This window comes from Lepidothrix coronata, unplaced genomic scaffold, assembly GCF_001604755.1.
Source record: "Lepidothrix coronata isolate B3197 unplaced genomic scaffold, Lepidothrix_coronata-1.0 Scaffold177, whole genome shotgun sequence".
In the NCBI taxonomy this organism is placed as follows: Eukaryota; Metazoa; Chordata; class Aves; order Passeriformes; family Pipridae; genus Lepidothrix; species Lepidothrix coronata.
Genome location: NW_016690357.1, coordinates 1,861,971 through 1,889,394, shown reverse-complemented (window position 1 = coordinate 1,889,394; position 27,424 = coordinate 1,861,971). Strand labels below are relative to the sequence as shown.

At 37.4% G+C, this 27,424-nt stretch overlaps 1 protein-coding gene across 1 annotated transcript in view; it reads left to right on the top strand.

Annotated features, from left to right (window-relative positions):
* Positions 1-27,424, top strand: part of LOC108504855 (diacylglycerol kinase beta) — a gene marked incomplete at its 5' end in the record, with an annotated part of 206,512 nt that overhangs the window by 103,588 nt on the left and 75,500 nt on the right. The window contains one exon of the mRNA XM_017830341.1: positions 24,642-24,732. Coding sequence (XP_017685830.1) covers positions 24,642-24,732 — 91 coding nt within the window. The remainder of the gene's footprint in view (positions 1-24,641; positions 24,733-27,424) is intronic.

Here is a 27,424-nt window from a genome sequence, read left to right as displayed (position 1 = left end):
CCTGTGTTTTTGCAGGGGCAGACAGCTACTCTGGGAAAGCAGGCTGGTGGAGAACATGCCGTGCAGCCCCTTCCTACCTTGGAAAGGGAGGCTTTTATAGATTGCTCGTGCTAGCAATCTAGTTGGATAGCACACTACAGCACTATCCAACTGCAACTTGCAACAAAGATATCTGCTATATATGAATGCACAAGCAAGCAGTAATGCTGATAGAAACCACTAGATCTATATCTCTTTTTGCTGACATGTGAGCTTAAAACAATATGACATAGTCCTCCCTCAGCCTGAACAGCTCACTGAGCTTGACAAGGACTCTAATAGAAGACAAGCAGTTCTGCATCGTAAGGCTTTTGATGGAAAACATAAAAGTACTGCTCTGTCTGACCGCTTCTGAACATGCTAGAAAAATGACAGATTGTCAAAATTAAGTGCCATGTTGTTCACATGAAAACAAAGGAAACACGATGAAAACTTTTATTGATAGGCATAGGTTTAGTAAAGACTGTTTTGCCAGTGCCTTGCAAGTGTACATTAGTGATACTTTCTTCAAACAACTGCTTGTGTGTAAAGGAAGAAGATTATTTTGCTTAAGTTTGATAAGTTCTTTCAAAATTGGCTTTTCTTCTCTCTAAGCTCTGCAGGATAAATAACTATGTTAAAAAATGGCTGTAAAATCCAGACTGAATTAAGACACATAAGTGGTTAGGGTGCAGGACTCTCACCGCTGCGACCCGGGTTCAATTCCCGGCCCCCCGGGCAGATGGAGCTCATCAGCCCTGTAAGGCAATCCATCTAAGAGAAGGTCACTCTAAACAAACCTACATCCTGGGAACCTCACTGCCACTGTCCAAGCTTGCTCGGCCCCAGCAGATGAACCTCAGGATTAAAGGGTGGGCTCAGTTCAGCGCACGCTGTGTCTCACCTAAAAAATCCACTGCGCAGGCTCGAAGGGTTAATGACCTTTCCCAAATCTTCGCTTGCGAAGACTGGCCATTATTATTATTAAAAGTGCAAGCTATGGATGTTGACTTTTGAAGCCCTTTGATTATGTCAGTGACAGAAACATACTTTAGATCTTGTGATTATGAGAAAATGTTGGAAAACATGACCTGACATAACCAGTATTGTTTCTCTATTTTTCTCTTGGCAGCTTGAAACAATTATTCTAAGAAGTGTGGATTATCCCATTTTCACTTTGCAAACTAAAAACAATGTGAAAGGAAAACTGCAATACATTGTGATACATGCATATGAATTTTAAAATTTCTTCAGTTCTCTAGACTTTAATCTAAAATTATTTTCTTCTTTAAATCATTTTTGTTCTTCTCATTCTTCTTTCTAGGCTTATCTTGCATATTTTTATTTCCGATTTATGACATATTTACTTTATGTTAAATATTATGTATTAAAATGTCTGATATGATGGTTTTAATCTTTAACTTAAGGGTTAAATAATATGGCTTTGTTAAAAGGGAATCAGACCTTTGAATATTTTTGCATCCCATAAGGCATTTTTAGTAAAATCTAGGGCTTGCCTTAGTTGTGGGAGAAGCTGCCAGGTTTTATTGACATGCTAATAATCCCAAATGGGAAAATTTGCAATGAGTACATCCTTTTAGATGACTACTGTGCTCCCTTGAGATGTCTGGTTATGTAACTTAGACATTTAGGGACTGTAATACAAAAGGAAATATCAGCAGCAAGACAGAAGTCTGGCTCTGATATTTAAAAAGCAGAGGTTTCTGTGCTCTGCATTGGAAAACAGACAATAGCTCATGTTATTCTTTTTGTATACAGTTCTTAATCTAGATGCTTACTTTTACTGCTCTAAAGGTTGTTTGTCTCCTAATGCTCTTTGTATTGATGCTTGATTATATCTTATCTGAATCTTTTGTTCCAGCTAACCACAGTTAGATGATAGTGAGAACTGCAAAAATTTTGCCATCATAATCATCATCATAAATCATAGGCCATAAGATCTGCCTTCTGTTTAGGGGAATCAGCTTTTTTATTGACTGTCTTCCATAATTAATAGCACTTTACTTTGTAAATCAAATTAGCCCACTTTTCCTATAAAGATTTAGTGTGAGATCATTTTTTAAAACACTAAATGACCTTGACAAAAATAAGGGATCAATAACATGTTGATTAGCAGATTGTTTTCTGTAATATTGAATGTTTCTTGTGTTGTTTGTTTTCCCGGTTGCAAGACTTGTAGAGGTTGAAGGTCATTGATACCTCCTGGTAATTCTGTTTCCCATAAAGAGTTGGTTATACTCTTGTCTAATACTGATGGATTCTCTTCGGCACATGTGTGTATTTTTAGTGGAATATACACAGGCCCTTACCCTCTTGAGTCACAATTCTGCTCGTAGACACAGAGCCATTAAATATTATCCTGGACTTCAGGTCTCTCCCATGCCCATGTCCAGATCCTAGGGTCAGCTATGAGGCAACCAAGTTACTCAGGTCTTTATGCAGCCTGCCCTTGGAAATCTGACAGTATGGAGACTGCACAACCTTTCTAGACAAACTATTCTTGTTCCTTCAGCTGTCTGTTGAAAAAATTCATATGTCCTATCAGATCTTATTTCAATTTAAGTCCTCTGTTTCTTTCTGTCATACACCATTGTGAAGAGCCTGACTCAGTCCTGTGGGCTCCAGCAGGTTGTTATTTCCTCCCCTGCCTCCTTTCCAGGCTGAACCAAGTCCAGCTCCTTAAGCCTCTCCTCACACGGGACAAATGCACCAGCCCCAGCCACCTTGGTGGCCTCTACTGGACGTCCTGAGCTTCTCCTTTGATGGTAGGACTGCCTGTGCCCTGATGAGATTACTTGGATCCTCTGTCTCTCATTGCTTCTTACCAGCTTTTTATGTATACTTTGATTAAACTTCAGTCAAGTAACGTAAAACGAACTTCATGTGCCAGAAGCCCATGGCCAATCGGACTTGACACATGATGTCCCAGAGGGAGTATGAAGCCAGGACACTGCACTGCATTCAGCAGAGGCCTTAATGCCAAAGGAAACCATGCTAAAATGAAATATGTTTACACATATTTCATGCTGTGTAAACTTTAGTCGCTTGAAAGCAAAAGCCTGCCACATGACCTGCACGAGCACCTTATTCCCGAGGTCATGTCATGTAATTGAGAAATTTTTCAAAAGAGCAACATTAGCAAATTAAGAAGTCTCTCAAGTTCAACAGCTGTCTGCCTGCTCCCAAATGAGGAATATCTCAAGGGAGTTGTAGGGTAGGTGCTTTTGTCCCTTTCCCCCATGATTAAAATCACTTCTCCTGGCTACATCGGTGCCTTAAGGCTGTCAGGATGCGTTGTGCAAGTCTAGCTGGAGGGGCGACTGTCCTGCCAGCACCTAGGGGCACACTGCTGATCACAGAATAAATTCCACTCTCTGACATTCTCTAAGGACAGCAAAGAAAAACAGGTGTATCTTGAAGTTGAGCTACTCATAAGGTCTTTGCACTAGAGAAAGTCTATTTACCTTTGCTTTGAAATAATTTTCATCAGTTGTTACTGCTTTTGATAATGTTTTGGTTCTGTTGATGCCATGTTGTTTTATGTACATTGGTGAGACTCCTGGTTTTCTATTTCACCTGTAATACAAAACTTCCACTTGTATATGGATCAACTGAGAATGGTGATCAGCTCTGAACAATCAATCATTTACTTAAACCCTTAGGTATGGGTAACTTTGGGAATCTTGTGACACCTCATCAGCAAAGTTCTGTAAAGAACTTGCCTTCCTGAGTCCTAGCAGTTGAGTAAAACATTTTGCTGTAGACCTGAGAGACAGCAGGAGCAGATGAGTGAGAATGTTTATATAAAGGTCATTTTCTTAACATAATCACATTTTAAAATAACCAAATTGATTATTATTTTTTTTTAGGTCTCTGGCTAAAACCAAAGAAAAAAAACACTTTTACAAATGTGCATTATACAAAGGAAAGAACAGTGCTAAAATCAGACTTTCAAGAGTGTATTATACTAATGCCTTGAAAGATCAAGACCGAGATCCTGACCTCATTGAAACACGTGAATTTTATTTTTTAATTAGCAGGATTAGATTTCATTCTAGATACAAGACATTAGGGTGTAAGTTCCCTTACTAGTTATTAGGATATGAAAGTATTACAAATGCCTAAACTAATTATCAAACTATGCACATTGTGAAGAGGATTTAGCTCCTGCACAAAACTAGTGCTAAATAGGAATGAGATAAAGGTACAAAATTGAACACAGAAGATATTGTATCAAAGAAATATCTTAAAGGGTTTAGTTTCTTAACAGCATCTAGGTTGCAGCACTTTTTAATGTAACAGGAGATTAAAAGTATATTGACTGGAAGGAGTCTATAATATGCTACATGAAAGCCAAAATTAATTTTAAGTATATTTTGTTTCTAGTACTTTCTTATAAGCATGTTATGCAAAATAAGTGTACAGTCTACACAGGCTAATCCATAGTGTAATTACTGTTATACATTTTTATGCCCAAAATGTTTGTACAGACTTAAGCAGTTATTTCTTACAGTGGAATATAATGTCTTTGTCAGAGAGCTGTAAGAAAACATTGGCAGCAAAGTTTTTGTCTTATAAAAACTGGAAGTGTGTTAAGTAATACTTCAGAAATGTGAATAAGAGTTGTCTGGATTGATTGTTCTTAAAATAGCTAAATGGAGGGTCAAATATCTGGAAAATACAACTTTAGGTCATATGTGGAGAATTATGAACTTTTATTTTAGAGAACAATGACTCTGGAAAGGCCTAGGTAGTTCATACCTGGTAATGAGTTGAACAGGAACTTTTGAGAGTGATTATGTGGCTTGAAGAGAAGATAAGGGCTTTGGCTTTATGAGCAAGGGAATGAGACTTACATGTAGGAGGGTCATTCTTTATAGTTCATATGGTGTTCATGAGAATACTGCTGTGATGTTTCATGTAATTCTAGTGCCTAGTCTTTAAAAAGAACATTGGCATTTGCAACGGTTTCTGAAATAGCTGCAAAAATTGTTAAAAGTTGGGAAAAAGCTATGAAACATTTGAATATTTGTCATAAAACAGAGAAGATTAAATTCTGAGATCATCATAGCAAGCATGAGATTCTATTTATTTTTAAAATTGTGAAAGGTTGTTTAGTTTAGGAGATAAAGTATTAGAAGGCATAGAAGCTGCAAGTAGGTAGATTTGATCTAGGAATGAAGACTACAAATACTCATCAGTGGACATAATGAGCTGGTGAAAGAATTGTCTCACAAGTCAATGCCACTACAGTTCCCTGAGAACAAACATAATGAGAAGAACAGAATCCCACAATAACAATACTAAAAGCAAACAAATATCCCCTCCTAGAATATCAGTTGCATCACTTGGAGATAATGTGAACCCCTAAGTCCTATGAAAAAGTAGAGGAGATATTTATTTTTGATTTGCATCTTGCATACTAAAAGAGTAAGGACAAGAACCAACATCTATGAAGAATTTTGGAAGGACACCTTTTGGGATGCTTTTTCAGGCACTCCATTCTATGGCTTTGATCTCATTGACTTATCTTTCCACCAGACCTTACTCTCTGCCAAAGATTAGTGACATTCAGAAGACCTCAAGGCTCCATTTTTAGGGTGGATAAGCATTATTTCACACAATATTAATAGATATTTTCAAAGTGAGGTGTACTTAGGAACTTAAGTTCTATTGATTTTCATTATAGTGCTGTGTGGAGTGATCCAAAAAAACTTCACCAAACCAAGTGAATTGCTTTAGAACAGAGCAGAGTTGTTAAAGAGTACGTAAGGAGGGAACTCTGGGTACTCTTCAGCTGTCAACTAGTGGTGACCCCAGTACCAACAGTAGCTCACCAGAGACCAAAGCTGCATCTTGGGAATTGGCACTGTCATAAAGTTCTGTTTTTCCTTCCGTACAGCACTGCTGTTTGGACTTAACCTCTGAATTTAGAAGATCCATTTTAAGGATCAGTTCCTTAATCTTTATTTAGGACTATGTCAGCTCTCCTTTTGATTTGAAGACTGTCACTCAACTAAATGTGGTTGCAATCTGGATAGGCAATTCTGAAAGAAAAAAAGAATGGTTGCTTATTATAGGAACTATTGCTCTTCAAACCACTTGCCTGAATAGAGCCATAGCCCCCATCCTTTTCCTGTTTCATTCTTCCTAATAGTTCTTGAATTAGAGAAAAGAAGCTGTGGCAGTGTGGCAGTTGTGGCTGTGACTCTTATGTATATCTGTATAACCCATCTGAGGGCTGAGTATGAGGCTTTAGATAAAATGCAGCACATTCCCCAGCAGGCAGCAGTCTTCATGTGCATAATTTACAGTACGGATCTAGTCACAGCAACTAGTAAGTATGAAGTGGGGTTTTTTAAATGCTCAGATCATCTAGAGAATAGTTGCTAGTTTGTATTTTTTTTAATTGTTCAGTGTAAAAGCTGTAAAATTAATGGTTTATTTGTCATGCTGTGATAGACTGTATACCTTTATCAGAGAAAATGTGTGTATGCAATAAAGCAGAGTGCTCAGATCAGAGACTGTAAGTCTTCCTGGCTGAGAGCAGAGCATAGGTTCTGTGATCCGACAGTAGAGCCTTTTAAAACTTCAGTGTTTAAAAATGAGAGAGCTTTCTTGTGCACTTCAGGTAGAGGAAAGAGAAACAATTTTAGTCCAGCAAACATCTGGTAGCTCAAGAATGAAAAAATGTACTGATTGGTTCTGACAGCTGCCTGCTTTGTAGTGGTATTTAACCAGAAATATTTGAAACAGATTGATATGAATAATGAAGGATTTCATGAAGTATGACAGAAATAAACTTCACCACAATTTAACTCATTAACAAAGAAACAATGTTACATAAGGAAAAATCCTTATTTACTGTTTACCTCATTTGTGATATTTCATTTTTAATAACCTGACAACAGATAAAGTTTTTACAATAATTTTCTCCATCAGGTATTGCAAGTATTTCATTGTGAAATAGGTTGAATGGGATGTCATAGTCCTTTAGCTTTAACAAGTGCTGCTGATGGATGTGGTCCATTTAAATGTACAACAGAGAGCTGAACTAGATAATGAACTTATTATTACTCTCTGAGGATTACAGGTTAGTCCCAAAGGAGTGCAGTAAGCTAGAGAAAATCCATATCTACTGGCTAAACAATGGCCAGAAGGCTGACTGGAGATATTGATTTACTTTCTAGGCCATTTAGACCTTAATGGTGGAGAAAAGCTGAAGTGCTGTTTACTTTTCTGCCAGAATCGACCAAACAACCAGTCCATTTTTTAAAGACTTTTGATTGATTTCGCTTAGAGGAATTAGAGGTGATTTATTTTTAAGCTGAAAGCAACTCGTAAATATCTCCCACTACACAGGTTCCATGAGAGTAAATGTTAAGTGGAAATGCTTACTGAGAAATACTTTGCTACAAATCAATATGAGCAGGTAATACTCCTTGATAGGAACAGTCAGGTGTTGGACACCTTTTCAAGAGTGGTCAAGCCTCTGGTTGTGCTCTGTGAGACACAGAGCTTTTAAGAGACTTAACTTTTGCAAGCGGGTATGAATCTGATTGCTCGGCTGAATTTGTGCCAGCTGTACCCTGATGACTTAGAAAAGGGCCGTGGCTCTGGGAGTGTAAGTGGTGCTCAAGGTCAGTAGTGAGCAGCTTTAATATTTGATTGGATGAAAACAGTAATTTGTCATGTGACAATTGCCCATGATACTTCATACTCGCAGCAATATCTAGCTCTAAGGAACAACTTAGAGAAAAAGCAAGCTAAGATGCAGGAACCTAGTATTTTCAAAATTAGGCAAGCTTTAAGAAAGAGCTTTAAGAAATATTTCTGAGCATACTACCATATAATGACATACAACTGAATAAAAAAAATATGATTGCTATTTCCTAGAAATAACCTGTCTGGGGAAAGCTGTACGTTTATACAAATGACTGTTAGGTGTATTAGGGTTGTATATGTAAAAAATGTGGTCCCAAAATGATTCTTTGGCATGTTCTCATGGAACTTACAAGAGTAGAGCTGATATGTTAGTAATATTCCTACTTAGAGATAAAGCCACAGTTTTACAGGATTACCAACACATAGTCTATAATTACTACTTAGGAAAATTCTGCAGGAATATTTTTTTGAAGTCCACTTGCAAAGATGAGACCTCTTCTCAGAAAGCATTGCACAGTTCTGCCTTAACATAATAGTCTCTGTTTATTGGAAACAGCACTGTTTTCACTAAACGGGCTTGGCTTTTTCCCTCCTCCCCAACCCCATCTCTGAAGGCAGTTAGACTTGGTTAATATGTTGCTTATATCTTAACACAGAAACCTGTACCTGTTACCTGAAAATTACTAGAATTACAGTCAGCTCCAGAGATCCCACAAGAATGTGCAAATATGCATCTTTTAAATATGAAAGTTATATTTCAAATCCTACATGTGTCTTTTGCTACCTCTCCTACCAGTTAAATCCTCCACAGAGACATTAGATTTGGCCTTGGCACCATGCTACACAGCTGAAAACTGATGGGAAGAAGAAATATTCAAGTATTTTCCCATTCTGTGGGAAAGACCCTAACAACAAAGATTGCATTACTGTAAGAGTCACTAGCACTTTGTTTCAAATTGTGCAACAATAATAATTTTACTGCCCCTTGGATCTTGTAGACTGATGCAGAGGAACTAGAGAAAAGCTAAGAATTTCAGTGTATAATTCCTTCTAGTTCTGCAGTCTACATTAAAATGAAAAATGGTGGATTCATGTGTGTTCTCCACTGAAAAACTGAAAAAGCTTGGTACACCATGGGTTTCTTTAGAGTATGTCTTTTGTAGTCAGCACACTAAGTTTTAACTTAGTAAAAATGTACAACATGCTTTTGTGAAGTCCCAAGCAGAAAATTTTAGAGACTGCTTCATACATGGTTTCTCTGGTTTTTTTTGTTAAGGTTTGAAAAAGTTCCCTTGACCTTTCTCAGATGAATATTGCAGACCTATATCTTATGGTTCTTATTACTTTTCTTCAGTCTTATAAAGTTTATGGCAGAATACATTTTGCAGGCCTGTTTTAGATGCTAGGCTTATATGCTTTAATACACTCGTAAGATTTATTTTTTTAGAAGAAAGCCAAGCCTTCAAGCTAACTTCTGTAAACTTTATACAACTACAAGTGTCAGTAGAAGTGTTACCTGCAGTTCTCAAGTAATTGTGGCGAATGCTGTGATGCAGCATTTTATGTGCTGATAATTTGTATTTCTTTACTGAGTATTCACAGTTTATCTGTGCATGGGTGTTAACAAAAGCTGTGCAGCTGATGTTTTCTGCATGTCAAATAAGATGAAGAGACAAAAAAAAATACCAGTTTAATATAAGCTTTGTTTGTTTATTTTGACAGGTTTTTTGTTGTTGTTACTTTCTAAATTTAATCTATAGAATAATTGGAAAAAATTATACACTGGATGTATTTTAACTTTCATTTAAGAGTTGGTTAATTTGGCTTAGTTTAGATCACTTAGAAAAATATTATGTCACTTAAAATTATGAATTATAGTCCAAGTTCTGTAAATTTGAAGAAATCAGATCAGTGCTTCCAAATGACAGTATCCTCATTCACCATATTTGATTTCCTTATGAAATTTGAGTCCTAAAGTATTGCTGACTTTACAGCAAAGAATCATTGTTTCCATGAATTTCAGGAGCTGAAAAGCAGTGAGTAAGGATGAGAATAAGAAATCTAAATCTGGGGGGTGGTGGGGGTGGTGGGGTTTTTTTTGGTTTGTTTTTTTCTCCTTGCAAGTGAAATGCATTAAGAAAGAAAACAACAGCTGGTAACATGGAGCTGCGAGAGCTTTTAAAAAGCTGGGGTGAAGTAATGATTAGAAATGCAATATGGAGCTGTAGTATAAGAAGTAAAACTGAAGGCACTGAACTAGACAAATATAATTTAGGCAGAAGCATGGGTCTAATTACTAGACTAGATAGTTTAGAATTATCACCCATAAAGGTTGATTCCTCACCAACTCTCTGGCTGCAGAAAAGAATCCTACCAGACACTGGTACTAAATTTACAATTCCTATAGCATATGATTATCAAAAAATTAGAAAGGGAGATTTGTTAAAGTGATCTTTGTGTATATTCCTGTATGAAGGGTTATATAGACTTCTCCGAAGTGAAATGTATATAATCACAAACATATTCCATAAAAGAAACACAGGGAACCATTTTACAGGTTTACTTTAAGTATGCTTTTGAAAAATTAATCAATTTCTTCTTGTTTGTATATATTTTGAATTTTAATGGAGCACAGGGATTAAAGAATAAGTGCGCTCACTACAGGCATATAATAAGTGAAACAACGACATACTGGGTATATAACTGTTATTTCCTGATAATCCAACAAGATTTTTGGAGGAATGATCCTTGGTCACATAGCTTTGTACACAGGAGCAAAACCACTATACTCTTCCTAGCTTTACTCTTCTAAATTGTTATTTTGAAGGGTGAGATGGTAAGTAATTATAGTAGTAGAATTTATTATTTATACAGCTATCATGTGCATTTTCAATGCTAAGTCCTGGTTTCTACTAAGTAAAGGCCTTCTGTCACACTAAAATTGTATTCTGAAGTCTCTGCACATTTACAGAACAGCATTTTTAACCACAGCTGATGACTGCATTCGGTCTTCAGGGGAAAAAAGTTGCCTAAAAATATAGGCTCACAAATACAACATTAATTGTAATATTTTCAGGTTTTAAGAAAATCAGTGGCCTTTTAAAAGCGACACTCATCCCATCCTAATCTAAAAATAGAAAGGAATGTACTGTTATTTAATAATTATGAAATTTCATTTCACAAAGAGAATGAAGCTTGCCACATATTTCACCTGCCTGTTCTCTCCTGAATGATATGCACCTGAGAGCTGGAAACTGTGCTGTAACCCTTCTGTAGGAAAGCAGGTAGCAGAGTGTCCATGCGTTAAGCGGGACAGCTTAATATCTTTATTGATGTTCTCTCATGAGGGGATTGAGTCCACCATTAGCAAATTTGCAGATGACACCAAGCTGGGAGGGAGTGTTGATCTGCTGGAAGGCAGGAGGGCTCTTCAGAGGGACCTGGACAAGCTGGAGAGATGGTCTGATTCCAGTGAGACGAGGTTCAACAAGGCCGAGTGCCGGGTCCTGCACTTTGGCCACAACAACCCCCAGCAGCGCTACAGGCTGGGGACAGAGTGGCTGAAGAGCAGGCAGACAAAAAGGGACCTGGGAGTTTTGGGATTGACAGGAAGCTGAACATGAGCCAGCAGTGTGCCCAGGTGGCCAAGAAGGCCAATGGCATCCTGGCCTGTATCAGGAACAGTGTGGCCAGCAGGAGCAGGGAAGTGATTCTTCTCCTGTACTCAGCACTGGTGAGGCCACACCTGGAGTACTGTGTCCAGTTTTGGGCCCCTCAGTTCAGGAAGGATATTGAGGTGCTGGAGCAGGTCCAGAGAAGAGCAACGAGGCTGGTGAAGGGACTTGAGCACAAGTCCTATGAGGAGAGGCTGAGGGAGCTGGGGTTGATTAGTCTGGAGAAGAGGAGGTTCAGGGGAGACCTCCTCACTCTCTACAACCACCTGAAAGGAGGTTATAACCGGGTGGGCGTCGGTCTCTTCTTCCCGGCAAACAGCAGTAGGACAAGAGGGCACAGTCTTAACTCTGCCAGGGGAGGTTTAGGTTGGATATTAGGAAGAAATTTATTACAGAGAGAGCAATCAGATATTGGAATGGGCTGCCCAGGGAGGTGGTGGATTCACCGTCCCTTGAAGTTTTTAAGATGAGGTGGGATGTGGCCCTTATTGCCGTGGTCTAGTAACCATAGTGATGTTGGATCAAGGGTTGGACTTGATGATCTTGGAGGTCCTTTCCAACCCAGTTGATTCTATGATTCTATGATTCTTTTGCATTTAAGGTGCTACAGGGAACACAGGTGGACTGGGTTCAGATCTTGGGTTTGTCTGTGGTTCTAAGTTACTAAAAGCCCTAGGTATAATGGTGCTTAGATATATTGTCCTACTTAAATACTTGCAAGGATATATTTTGTAAATTCTTTTTTAGTAAGTAAAATGAGAAATAATGAGACTTCATTTATCTTGAAGGATTTGGGGGAAGGACAGTCTACTATCTAGGTGAAGTGTTTTGAAACAAGACGAGTTTTCAGTTTGAGATTAGACAGCTTAATGTAGGACTCAAAAGTGCCTGCATACATATGAACTAGATGTCAGTGCTTTCACTGTAGTCAGTGGAGAGCCATTTATTTCTCTCAGTGAAGCCTGGAGAGCAGTTCTGCTCACTCAGGCCTGGTGAATCACACCTTCAGTTCCACTGAGTAGATTTTTTTTTCTTGAATAGGAATGCAGCTGTCTACTTCCCAGGTAGACAAAGGCATTGACATGCTGAAGTGTGGTATTAAGCTCAATCCAAGGCAAGCCACCTCATTCTTAGAAGTGGTTTTATTAAAGGGATAGAATCAGGAGACAATGAAACTTCAAAAGGGTGAGACTTCCTCAAGTCATAAACCAGCTCTTCCAGTAGAAAAAGAAACTTAGAATTCCTCTGAATCCCAGTCAGACAGGCAAAGACTGTTCCCAGTTCTGTCAGGTTTAAATATTTCTTGAGGGATACTGAGGAAAAAAGATTCAATCAAATATTTTCTCCTACACAGAGTCTGATGTTTCTCCTGTGTGTTCACAGAAGAGCTGCTCCCTGTTCATCTTAAAGCATTTGATTGCTTACTTCTTTTTTTTTTTATTTTTTTTTATTTTCACCTCATCTTCTCGTGTCTTACTTGGGAATGGCATAAAGCATAGTGTTGCAAGCATTTTAAGGGAATGGGAGGATTTATTTGGCAAGAATTGAATAGCAGTATTGAGATACTTCAGCTTTTCAGTGAGAGTTAAAATATTGGGTAGAGAAAAATATTTAATTACATATCATCACCTACTTTACAGGTAAACAAAACTGGTTTGTTTGTTTGTTTTTTGAAACAAAGCTACAGTTGTGCATGTGAAGCAGCCGATAAGGAGTTGCTCCTTCAAACCTGTCCCTGAGCCTCTGAACTGTCTTAATAGTGGTCTCATTAATATAAGTACTGCTCAGTGTCATGTCTGCTTTTGCATATCCATATTAGTGGGTAAGGGAAAGGACATTTTTTTTATTTGTCTGACATAATTTAAAGATGAGATGGGGAGGTCTGTGTCCTTGCTCTGAGATAGTAGATCTATTATAACATATATGGAAAGGGCTTTTTTTCTTCTTTTTTAAGGAGCTTCATTGGTTCTTGAGTATGATCGAAGCTGGTAAATGTGGAACTGTTTATGGACTTTATTTTTGTTCATGATGAAAAATCTCTTGAGATTAATGAGTCATTGGTGCCTCAGCATCTGCTCCCAAGACTGTGGAATTTGAGAAAGAAACTGAAGAGAAATATGAGGATAAAAATAAGTAAAATGTTAAGAGCAGAAATCTTCATGATAGTGAATGGACACAAAGGATTCAAAAAATGTAACAGGGATGTTCATTTAGTGGAGCAAAATGACAGATTAAGTCACAGATATTATGAAGACACTTTTTTAGTGAGTATTTTGAGAAACTAAACTGTGTTTTTTTGGTCTTACTAATAAATTTGTTAAAACAAAATGTGTTCTAAAGCAAGCATCAGAATTCCTTATTTCAAAGAGATATTACTGTTACAAATTAGAAACAGTACCCTCTTACATGGAGGAATATCTTGTAAACTATGTCAGTCAGGTATCACATTGTTTTATAGTAGCTAGGTTTTGTATCAGGTGCTGTAGGTTAAACAGTAATTTGTCGCAGTTGAGTATACCACTTTTCTGTAACTTGGGAGTAATGTTTTTCTTTTTTCCTCATGAACATCCTGTTGCATGTTGGCACAAAACAGATGCAACTTAAGCACATCTCAAAAGTCATGAGTTCCCCCTGCATTGTAGCACCTAGCATGTGGTCCAAAGATCTTAACATTTTTGGGATATGTTGCTTATATTTCAATATGGGCATTTTTACTTGTATTTTAGGATAAGATTCTCCTCTGTATAGATGTTAGTAGTAGGCTTCTCTCTGTTGGAATATATAATGTAAAGAGGGTGTGTAAGAAAGGCATCATGGTAAATCCAACAAAAACAGGTTTCATAGCTAATAAGTGAAGATTGTGGCTTATGGATATGATTATTAACCTGGTCTTGCTCTTGTTTTTTTTTTTTTTTCTGGTTACTCTAGCAAAGGGAGCACTTTCAGTTGAATTCATTGCACCTTTTTGCACTTTTTATCTACAAATATACAGACAACAGATTATGTTTGGGAACATGAGCACCTGGCTTGAGTGCGTGAACTGGTATTGATAGCTGGACTGTCTGTACAAATATTTTATCCAAATGGATAGTTTGAGCCTGAGATAAGAAGTGGTTTCCTCTCTCCCCCTTCACATTATTCCCTTCGAGGAGAGGAAAGCTTCATTCAGCTATTTGTGAGACCAAGACTTTGTCCTTGAGAGCTAATCACTGTTTGTAAAATTAGAATTATTTTTTATTTTCCTCTATGCATCACTTCAAAATTATCTACATTAAATGTCATCTATATTTTTATACCTCAGCCACTAAGTTGCACGGCCCTTTGGCAACTCTTTATGAGTTGTGTTTATTACTGAAAGTGGTTTGAGTGAGCAAGGTGTCCAGGAGTGGATTCTCGGCCAGATGTGAGAGCATAGCTGAGGGCAGGACTAGAACTGAAAGGGCAAGGGGGAAGAATGGGAGTTACAAAATGGAATGAACTGCAGGCAGTTTTGAGAAAATTGGGCAGAGAGCTGAAGAAGGGGGGCAAGCAGACAGGCAGCAGAGATGGCAACCCAGCTGCATGCAGATCAATGAGCTACAGTGCAAAACTGTGTTATAAAACATGAGAGAAAAATGAAGTCAAATGCAGCATTGCAGCAGTAGAACTAATAAATGTCAGGGAGAATGATCTCCCAGTGTTACTTAGTGTTATAAGCATTTATGGGGTAGCTTTTCAACTATGGGTGGTATCATTTTATGATAATATGAAAATTTTATTTATTGTGTAAAACTGGAAGTGTCCTATCAGGATTTTAACTTTTCTTCACTTATCTATACAATCTCTGCTTATGCTTTGTGCCATAGGAGATTAACACTTAGATTTTCCAGAAGAACAGTTGGTAATGGAAAAAAAAAAAAAGAAAAAATTGACGAAGATATCTCTATTAAAATCATGCCAGTCACACATAAATCTCTTATGGATGTGCATCTCCACTGGCTATTTCCTTACCTTTGCATATGATTCATTACAAAGCAGAACAGGAATTATATGATTGTTAAGACAGAAGTAGAAAGAAAAGAAGAACATTAGAAAAAGTCATACATTCTTATTAATATATATTATGTGCTGCAATGAAATCATTTTACCTAAGTATAAAATTACCTAGATAATAGATTTATGAACTGTAAGAAAAGATGGAAAATATGTTGTCTGTTGAAAACTTCTGTGAGAGACTTGATAAAAATATTTTTTATATTGAATGTACAGTGCATTAAGATATTTATCAGCCAAAGTTTTATTTTATCAGATATTGAGTATTTATTTAATTAGATAAAATCCAATGTATCCACCTATTTTTATTACCAGAAATATGAAGTACAATTTCTGCAACATATAATATACTGTAAATTTTTACTTCACAGAATCACAGGATCAATTAGGTTGGGAAAGACCTCTGAAATCATCAAGTCCAATTTGCAATCAAACACCACCATGCCAACTAGACCATGACACTATGCCATATCCAGCCACTCCTTAAACACCTCAGGCACAGTGACTCCACCACCTCCCTGGGCAGCCCATTCCAATGTCTAATCACCCTTTCCGTGAAGAAATTCTTCCTAATGCCCAGCTTACACTGTCCCTGGAACAGCTTACAACTATGTCCCCTTGTCCTGTTTCTGGTTGCCAGGGAGAACAGGCCAACTCCAACCTGGCTACAACCTCCTTTGAGGTGGCTGTAGAGAGGGATAAGATCACCCTGAGCCTCCTCTTCTCCAGGCTAAACAACCCCAGCTCTCTCAACTACTCCTCATAGGACTTATGTTAGACTCTTCACCAGCAACATTTGCCCTTCTCTGGACTTGCCCCAGCAAGTCTTTCCTGTAGGGAGGAGCCCAGAACTGGAGACAGTACTCAAGTTGAGGCCTCACCAAGGCCAAGTACAGGGGAAGAATCACTTCCCTGGTCCTGCTGGCCAAACTATTCCTGATACAGGCCAGGATGCCACTGGCATTCTTGGCCACCTGGGCACACTTGTGGATCATGTTCAGTTGGCTGTCAATCAGCACCCCTGGTCCCTTTCTGCTGGGCTGTTTTCCAGCCATTCTTCCCCCAGCCTGTAGCACTGCATGGAGTTGTTGTGGCCAAAGTGCAGGACCCGGCACTTGTTTTATTGAACCTCATACCACTGCATTTGGCCCATCTATCCAGCCTGTCCAGGTCTCTCTGCAGAGGCTTCCTACCCTCCAGCAGATTGATACTTCCCTTCAGCTTGGTGTCATCTGCAAATTTGCTAAACTCAATCCCCTCATCCCGATCATCAATAAAGATATGAAACAGGACTGGGCCCAACATTTACCCCTGGGGACACCACTAATGACCATGTGCCAACTGAATGCGGCACCATTCAGCACCGCTCTCTAGGCCTGGCCATCCAGCCAGTTCTTAATCCAACAAAGAGTACCTGTCACTTGCTCTTGAATGTACATCTTACAGGCTGGGAGTCATTAAACCAAAAGCAGAAATTTCAAACACAGCTTAATATACTTCTTTTTCCAGACAGACTTTTATTTTCCCCATACATACCATTTTTGTATTGCTTTATGATGTAAGGGGCCACAAACTCTCTGAATTAAAATCATAGAATGGTTTGGGTTGATAAATATCACCTAGTTTCAACCCCTCTGCCATGGTCAGGGACAATTTTCATTAGACCATGTTGCTCAAAACATCATCCAACCTGGCCTTGAACACTTCCAGGAACAGGGCATCCACAACTTCTCTGTGCATCCTCTTCTGGTGTCTCACTGCCTTCATCAAAAAGAATTCTTCTTTATGTTTCCTCTAAATGTAACCTCCTTGAATTTGATAGAATCATAAATAATAATAAACCTTCCATAGAGCTAGATTATTCCCAGCTGTATACTACCTGGAGTTTTACCCTATTCTCCGAAGTCTCTGGTACTAACCACTGTCAGTAACAGAACTTTGGAACAGATGTTCAGCTTTTTTGCCCAGCATGGCATTTCCTATACTCCTAGTTTCATTTTTAGACTTTATTATCTGTATTTTCAGACTTAAGAAATATGTGTTTTTACTTGTATCTCCTTTTAGGATTATTTTTTTTTCTTCCCTTCTATATTTTATTATCATACTTTTTTCAGCTTTGCAGAACTTCAATGCATTTTGAAATTAGGTTCCTATCTTTTCCTCATTCTTCGCTTTCTTGATTCCTCTATTTTCCCTGATTATAATCTCCTCTTTTTTCACATATACTTTTCATCCCCTTTTTCCTCTTGTACTGTGCACAGTTTCTCCTCTGTGGAAATGCATCTCCATTTCAGCACACTTTTCTGGTATTTTTGGTTCCCTGCAGAGGTGGTTCTACATGTTGTTCCACATTTACTTGGAGCAGAAGACAAAAGAGTGAAAAAGGAAGAAAAGGGAGAAAAGGAGGTAGAGAGACCTGTTCCTTTTAAGTACATAGCCTGAACCTAAGGGTCTGAGCACCTTCCAGACATATAGTGGATGAAATTATAAGCACCCACTCTATATGGCTTCTTTCCTAGTATTTTTTTCCTGCCTTAGAATTACTTTCTCTTTTAAATTCATTACATTCTGTACATTGTTGTTCATGAATGCTGCTCTTAGAATGGGAGCTATGAGTTTATGATATAGATTGAGATCAACTCTTGACACTCACTAAGAGAGAGACAGTATTTCTGCAACAAATTGGAATAGCTTTAAAAAAATGTCTTCAGAAGACAGGGCTTAGAGATTATATTCTGGGAAAGGGTATACTTGCTGGAGGAATTCAAGTTCTGCTTGTCCATGAGCAGACATTCTTGCACAGATTTGTGGTAGAGATTGCTTCCTGTCAGTGGACCTTTCAAGGAATTTACCTTGGAAGAATGAAGAATTATAGTACTTTCGTGGGTAAAAAAATCTCTATATTTAATGTAGCTTAAAGGATAAAAGTTGACAGAACTAGAGACAAAAATTTCTTGTTTTACTGCCATATGAGAATATTGAAAATAAAGCCTTCCCAGAATCTATTTCCAAGTGGTCATAATATAGTTAAATTCTGTATGTATTTTCATGCAGACGGCTAGAGACATATTCTTGATGCAAGGCCATCCTTATGCTGAAATTAAAATGTCTTCTCAGAAAGTGTAGCTGTATTAAAACAGTTCAAAGTGTATGTTATGAAGCACACTTAATATAAGCAAATATAGATGTTTTTCTCCAGTCATTTTCAAAAATGGCCAAAGTATTTCAGCTGAAATTTTATAAAAATTACAGTTGAAAATTTTCTGATGTAGAATTTTTTATCTGAAGTCATTGAAGCTTGACACTGCGCATTAAAGTGGAAATAAATATAATAAATATAATAAATTGCAGAGGATTCTATGAGGCCTTGAAAACAGCATACGGGCCTACATACCAGGTCCAAAGCCCTGTATTCAGCGCAGATGGCCAAATGCTTCTGACAGATAAAACCTCCATTCTGAATCAATGGTCTGAACACTTTCACCCACTTTTCAGTACTAGCCGTGTAGTTCAAGACTCTGTAATTTTGATACATTACACAACAACCAGTGAAGAATGAATTGGATATTGTCCCTACTATGGGAGAAACTCTTAAGGCCATACAGCAGGTTAAAACTGGCGAGGCAGCTGGGGTTGATGGAATTCCACCTGAAGTCTGAAAGCATGGGGGCCAAGCATTCCATGCTAAATTTCATGAGTCTGTGGTGCGCTGTTGAGAACAAGGTGATGAGACCTTCGTGATGCAGTCATTGTCACCTTGTATAAGAAGAAAGAAGATAAATCAGACTGTTCAAATTATCGAGGTATTACTCTGCTCTCCATTGCTGGCAAAATCCTGGCAAGAATACTTTTGAACAGACTAATACCCGCTATAGCAGAAGGAATTCTACCTGAAAGCCAATGTGGTTTCAGAGCCAACGGGAGTACTACAGACATGGTATTTGTTCTCAGACAACTGCAAGAGAAGTGTAGTGAACAGAACAAAGGTCTTTATGTAACCTTTGTCGATCTCACCAAGGCTTTTGATACTGTGAGCAGAAAAGGTCTGTGGCAGATTTTGGAACATTTAGATTGTCCCCCCAAGTTCTTTAAAATTATCATCTCACTTCATGAGGACCAGCACGGCCAAGACAGATATGGTGATGCACTTTCTGAGTCCTTTCTAATATCCAATGGTGTGAAACAAGGCTGCGTTCTTGCACCACCCCTATTCACAATCTTTTTCAGCATGATGCTCCAAAGGGCCATGGCAGACCTTGATGATGATGATGGTGTCTACATTCGATATCGTACTGATGGAAGCCTATTCAACCTCAGGCGACTGAAGGCCCACATCTTGTCCAGGAGCTGCTTTACGCTGATGACGACACCCTCGTCACTCACACAGAAGTAGCTCTGCAGCATTTAACATCCTGCTTTGCTGAGGCTGCTGAGCTTTTTGGGCTGGAAGTCAGCTTAAAGAAGACAGAAGTCTTCCATCAACCTGCACCTCAGGAAGTCTTCCATCATCCCCATATCACCATTGGCCAATCAGAGCTCAAATCAGTCCAGCAGTTTAATTACCTAGGTAGCCTCATCTCCTCAGACAGTAAGATTGATGGAGAGATAGACAACAGGTTAGCAAAGGCATATAGAGCTTTCAGAAGACTCCATAAAAGAGTTTGGCAAAATAAACACCTGAAGAAAAGTATGAAGATCAGTGTTTATAGAGCCATTGTGCTGTCTACTCTTTTATATGGGTCCGAATCATGGGTCATTTACTGCCACCACCTGTGACTCCTAGAATGCTTCTATCAATGCTGTCTCCATACAATCCTCAACATCCACTGGTCAGATTATGTGACCAATACATCTGTTCTAGAACAGGCAGCAGTTACAAGTATTGAGGCCATGTTGCTGAGAACACAGCTGCGTTTGGTGGGACACGTCTCCAGGATGAAGGACCACCGCCTCCCTGAGATCTTGCTTTATGGTGAACTTGCCACTGGGTGCCACAAGAGAGGAGCCCCGAAAAGGAGATACAAGGGCTCCCTGAAACAACATCTCAGCCTTGGCCACATTGATCTTCATCACTGGTCTACTCTGGCCTCCAATCAGGAGGTCTGGAGACACACCATCTATAACGCTGCTGCTTCTTTTGAGAACGCACGCAGGGTCACTTTCAAAAAGACAATGCAGAAAGAATCGTGTCTTGCCGATACCATCCAAGGAGTCTTTCTGCTGTGCCTTTTGCAACCGGACATGTCTTATCTCCCATTGGCCTCTTTAGCCACCAGCATGCTTGTAGCAAATGTGGGTAGCGCCCTTCCCAAATCTTTGTTCGCGAAGCCTAGCTGTGATGAAATAGTAAATATAAGCAGTGTATTTAGGATGTGGTAGAAAGTGTGACAAACTTAAAAATGTAGCAATAAGCTCTTGCCCGAAGTGTAGACCTTTAATGTCAGAATATGAATTTGTTATTTAACTTTAAAGTACTCCTCTTTTTATTGTCATGACCTTTTATTAGCAGCCTATAACTGGTCTATTGTTATGCATGTTCTAACAGAGTATGCATACTGCAATGAAGTATAGATGCTCTTCAGGTGTTGAATAAAGTATTTACTATTTCCATATTTAGATACAGGACAATTTTTCAATGACATGCCTTTTAATTGCTTAATCAGAAAGGTTATATAAAATAGTTTTAGCAGTAGGGGGGTTTCTGATTAACTGATAATGGAGCAAACCCATATTACAGACTATTTTGATTATTTTGCCTTGATTACCAAATATTAGTCTGATCTTTTTCAAAAAATATATCCAAGTTTTTAAGTCTGATATTTATCCACAGTATAGAAATGCTGTAAGAAATTGCAGTGTTTGCCTCTCTATACTGTCTTGAGAATTTGTTTCATCCCTGTTAAAGAAGGTCATTCCACTTATCAGAAAACTGACCAATACCTGAAGATGTGGAACACTCCCAGCATAAAAGTTGTTTAGGTTCTCAAAGTACAGTTTTGTTTTGTTGCTCCTACATCCATAGGCTGTATATTTTGACATATTTTAATACAATAACAAGATTAGATAGGTCAGCTTTTAATCATGATTGAGGTTTTATTTATACTGTATTTTCAAATATAAAGTTGTTTAAGAATTTCACTATGCACTTTGAATCTTGGGAAAAAAACCCCTTTTTTTTTTAAATAGTCTATTCCCTTTGCTATTGCAACAAAACCAGTGTTGTAAAGAAAAGTGCTACTGTATAGCACTATTTTTTTAAGTGGAAACAAACTTCAACTTTTTCTTTTAAAAGTTGAAATCATCAGCTCCTCTAGGAGTGAGAGAAAATATACATGACAGCAGCCTGTGACTCAGTTTCTTACAGTTTTAATGTGGCAAAATTGTCATTAAACATGTGTTTGTTTACCAACCTAAAATTTAGTTATACCATTGTGAAAGAATTTAGAATGGCCTTAAGAGCAGTGCATTAATCTTCTAAATGGGATTATTCAGCTGTTTGCTACTGTCTTGATAAGAAGATGAGCTTCACCTGTTTGAAAGAGGAATGCAAGTGGAAGATACAGATTTAGAGGTTTTTTTTAAAATTGTTAGAAAAAATATAGTATTTACTAGAATAATAAGACTTGTCTTTCTTATAGAAACTTTAGTATAATTTCTCTGGATTTCTTTATTCAACTCTGTTTTGTATCTGTAAGAAAAGTTCCAATACAATTTCCTGTCCAGTAAAAGATACAGTGTATTTGAATAAAAACATGGAATCTAATCTCTTTCATGGCTTGTAAAGGAAGTTGGTAAATCCTTTTGAAAATGAAGAATAAAATTATTTGTATCTACATCTATCTTTGTACTCGAAAAGTTGTCAAGTTGTCTTTCTATGCTTAAAAACAGAGATATAGTCAACTCAAGAATGGAGCATAGGCGCACAAGACTACATTTTTTGGCCTAATAGAATCTTATAGGCAATATTGCAATTACAAGAAATACATCTACCATCAAAACCTCACCTGATATATTTCCTTAATCTTCTGTCATATGATCCTACAAGTTTTAGATCTATAGATCTAGATTTTTTTAGTAATCCTTGAGTGCATTGACAATGATGAGTTTTGTATTGCTGAACTCAAAGTACTTGACACCGTATTCTGAATGACTATAAAATATATGCCTATTTTAACTGTTTAAATCAAAGAGTTTTTTATATAGAGTGCTAATAAGTGAGTCAATTTAAAGCAGTCTTTTCAATAAAGAAAAAGAAAAGATGCTTCATTTGGGATAAAAGTCACTGAATCACAAGAGGAAAGGCTATCAAAGGAGAAGATTGAAAGGCCTGTTACTCAATAACAGGATCAAATAAAAAATTTTTATTTTTATGAATATTTACATCAAGGTTTTGGTGTTGGAATTCTTTTCGTTATTCATTGTCCCTGCGTGGAAAGTAGCAGGATAGTAGCTGCATCCAGATTTTCCAAAGGGGTCCAATGGAAATTCAGGACTTGGTTCACATTTGTTTGGAAACTAAAAGATTCTGAATTTCTTCATATACACTGACACAAATAGAGCACTTGATCCCAGGTCAGTATTTCAGTCAGAATTTCACTATGCACTTTGAATCTTGGGAAAAAAACCCCTTTTTTTTTTAAATAGTCTATTCCCTTTGCTATTGCAACACATATAACTAATATAACTAATCTGCAGGTATAGAAGGAACATACATCAGATCACTTCCATTCATGGATTCGTGAAATCTGGATGCTGAATCTGGCCTGAACATTTCTGTTGTTGGAACTCCTTTGAGAATATGCCATTTAGCCCAGAGCAGGTTCTCAAAAATTTTTTCCTAACACTTTTAGATTTTCTGCGTAAAAACCTTTGAAAATTCCTATAACTTTTTTCATTAGGAATGTATCAGTTCCTTCTTATTCTTCTCTCCCCAGTCTCTGTAGGCTACCAGGTTGGACACCCAGACACCCTTCTCATACTGCACCAGGAATTACTGGCTCTTGTGCCAGCAGGTTTCTGGAACTGGCTGGTACAATAATGCCCCTTCTCACTTTGTAATTCTAAGAGTCATTAAGTGGACTGTAAGAACGACTAAGTAGACTTGTATGTGTAATTTGAAATAAGTACTAGGTAGGGTTTGTACTTTTACTGACATGTTTTACAGTCATCTACGTCTGTGTTTCAATCTGCACTTCTAAGTCATGCAGACTCAGTCATTTTCAAGTTACAAGCACGCTGTGCTGTGCCTGTGTCAGAGAATAGTTTATAAAATTGGAGTAACTGAGTTCATATCTGATTCTTAAGTGTGAATAATGAATTCTTATTCAATGTCTTTTGTTGTTGTTGCTCTTTTTTAGCTGCTTTTTTTTTGTTGCAAAATAATAGTTACTCATGAGAGTTAAAAAAAAGTACACATACTTATTTGAAATGGTGCTATTTGCGTCCTGATTGTATTTAACAGTATGCAGTAAATCTAGTAAAATAGAAGTGCAGTCTTTATGTATTTAAGAAGAAAAAAAGTGTAAATTCTGCCTGCTGTCCCGATAAACTCAGCAATTTACTAGCTTTAAATACAGTTTTATTTTCCTGTAGAAACTGTTAATGATCTTCAAGATGCAGGTCTCACTGCCCATTTAAAATGTCTCTATGAGCGAATTACCTGATAATACAGCTCTTCTACTGCAAAATATCTAAAGATTATTAGATCTGGAATTTTTATTTTCTTCTAATAACTCATCTGTCATGATGCACAGTAAAGGCATTTGCCTTTACTTTTGTCTAACTTAAGGCAAGCTACATTTTTGTCTTACCTCTTCTTCATGATGGGATTGCCCTTGCACATTCTACTACTCTGCAGGATAGAGATGTTAACTGTGAATCAGAAATCGTATTGTAGGTGTAAGGCATAAAATAAAATCGATACATTTTTCTGAGCCATGTCACTGGTTAAGTGATAAAAAATATTCTGATAGTCACTGAAAAAGAAAAGTCAAAGGTACATTTGAACCTGTCAGTTCAACACATTCCTGTTATCCCTTTAGGGGATATCATACAACTTGACACCAACATTTAAGCTTTGAAAATTATGAGCTCATCTATTTAAAATGGGATGTCACATGTTCCCAAGCCTTTGCCATTACTTATAATGGAAGACAGGATGATCACTTTTGTCACACATTGATAGTGAATAAGATCTTTCTTTTTTTCTTTTCTTTTTTTTTCTTGTTTCAGAATGAAGAACAAATTTTGGTATTTTGAATTTGGCACTTCGGAAACTTTCTCAGCCACCTGTAAGAAGCTGCATGAATCTGTAGAAATAGAAGTAAGAAACTAATTGTTGCCTTTATCCTTGAAATGTCACTAGTTTGGCTGAAATGCAGGGAACAAGGGTACAGAGTGCCTGAATCCAGTAAGGCAAAGGAGTGCACATCCTTTCGACCCTATATTCCAAAATATTATTTTTATCGTGTCTATTTGTAGTGTAGCCCCGAACACTGGAACAAAGTTCAGTTTGATGATTAGTGAAGTCTTAATACAGTAGACAAGGTCAAGAGGTGAAGTATAGCATTAGAAATCAATAGGGAGTGTGGCTAGGTCAGATGGAAAAATGAAAGACTGTTGGAGGGAGTGAGAGCTGCTGCAGGATTAAAATAAAAAAAAAATCTTGTTATTTCCAGGTCCCAAGATTTTATAACCTTTAAAACTCAATTCCCTAAAATTGTACTTACTTTCCTGAATAAAGGTTAAAGAATATATGTATTTTTTTGAATCATTCCCCTTCATTAAATACCTTTTCTCTCTGCACAAGGGGTCATCTTTCCATTATACATTGAACATTAACTGAAAAGACACAGCATAGTTACAGACAAAATAGGAATTTAAAATAGTGTGCCACTGCCACTTTGATGGCTGATGGAATAAGTGGCTATATTACATAAACTCTTTGGGGGATTGATGTTTATAAATAAGGACATGAAAAATGTGAAATGAGTGAAAGTACAAACTTGAGAATTTAAGTTAAATAATGAAATCATTTCTCAGGAGGATTATGGTGCTTTTCCTTTCCAATAGTAATGAGGAACTGCACGTGTCAATGGAGTATTTGTATAGCAGCATGAGGCACTCGGAGAGGTGTGGTGAGAGCTGTGAGTCTGGTCAAAGACTCCTGAAAGGTGAAGTCTGAAATGATCTGAAGGGACCATGAATCTGGTAGCAGAACAGTAGCAAAGAGTACTGAGACTGAAACTGTAAGACCTGCAATGCTAGATTTGCCTGTTATCGTGTTATGTTTCTTCTTAAAGTGGAAACATGCTCCTCACAAGTTGAATTAAAATACAATAAAAACAAAACCAAACATCAACCAGAAACCCTAGGAAAAAAAAAAATCCCCCTTGATTCCCAAGACAGCGCTTCACAAACATGCATTTGGGGAAACAGTGTATGAAAAATATTTCATTAGTTATTGGAAGAAATGCTTACTGGTTTGATTAGATTTGAATATACTGCAAGTTAAATGTACCTTTTGATTAAATTCAAATTGATGAGGAGGCTTTTCCAATAAAATATTAACATCTGGTGAAAATCATATATATCCTGATACATACTAAGAGGTGAACTTATATAATTGTCAACACTGAAAGGGCGATTTAATGTTGACATCCCAAAGTAAACAAGTAGGTATACGAGTTTGTGGTGCTGCTGCTACCAGTTGTATAGTTATTACCAATTCATGTCAATAACTATTGTTACCAAGATAGTATTACATTGCCAGTATATGAGACGTTTGTTAATATTCACTTCGTCTAGCCTGGTCATTATCATTAGTCCTACAATTAGGAACAAAAAGCATAGTTTCCAAAAGTTTACAGGAAGTGGTAGGAGGTGGTTATCTGCAGATTTATTTACAATGAGTAAATTACAATGCATGCCAATATGCTTGTTTGAACATTATCAACATTTGGAAGTAGCACTGTTTTAATCTAATTTTTAACCTGCTGCCCCTTACTTGGGGATGTCACTGTAAATGAGAGCTTGATGTATGAGACCATATTTCACTCAATATAATGCACAAAGAATATGTTTGCTATACAGCCAAATTTGGAATTAACAAAGCCCGGGAAGATTAAGGTTGTGTATCTCTGAGCTTTGAGACAGTGATCAAACGTTGTATGGGCAAATATTTGTTCAACCCTATATTTGATTTCTAACCTAATTAAGATCGGTTTTCTTGATATTGGTTTTCCTTGACTCATGTTGTACATGTTTTTTTTCTGTGTGAGTGTGAAATGCAGAACAAAGTTGGACATGAGTCTTATGTTATCCAGAATAAGATGTGTTTTTGTTTCCAAACTGGAATCCAAGAAGTTGAGGAGAGAAACATAGGTTCTAAAGGGAAAGAAACTAAAATGGAAAAAAACAAACAAACAAACTAGGACAAAATTAAGTATTTATTTTTAATAATAATGTGTCAGTAAACAAGGCTGATGATTTTACAGTTTAAAGAACTTGCACTTTATTTCTGCTTCAGTAAAAAAGAAGGGTATGTGAAAGGTATTTAATGAGAGTAGGTAGAGATGAAGTGTAAGCGGGGATGAGATGGATCATACCTGCAACACTGTAAAAGCATTGTCAGACCAGTGTAAACCTTCTATACCACCTGGTATTAATGGGTGAAGGAAAGGAGTTTAAAATGTTCACATACTCTGGCATTATATTGCCCTTGGTTACACAGCAAAGCCTTAATCTCAGCTCTTTTCAGGCATAGATATGGATATACTCAACTTAGAGGTGATCTGAAAATGTTTGATATAATAAATAAAGTATAAATAATAATATTGAAAAAGTGACTGAGGCCAGGAAAGAAGGCAAAAAAGAACTAAAAGAGATGGATTTTCTTTCTGATCTAGGTAGGCATGCTCTACATTTTAAAAGCATGCTTTTATTTTTAACAGCATCGTTGCATTATTTGAAATTTAAAAAAAAAAAAGGAAACAAGAAGGAGCAGAACACATCTG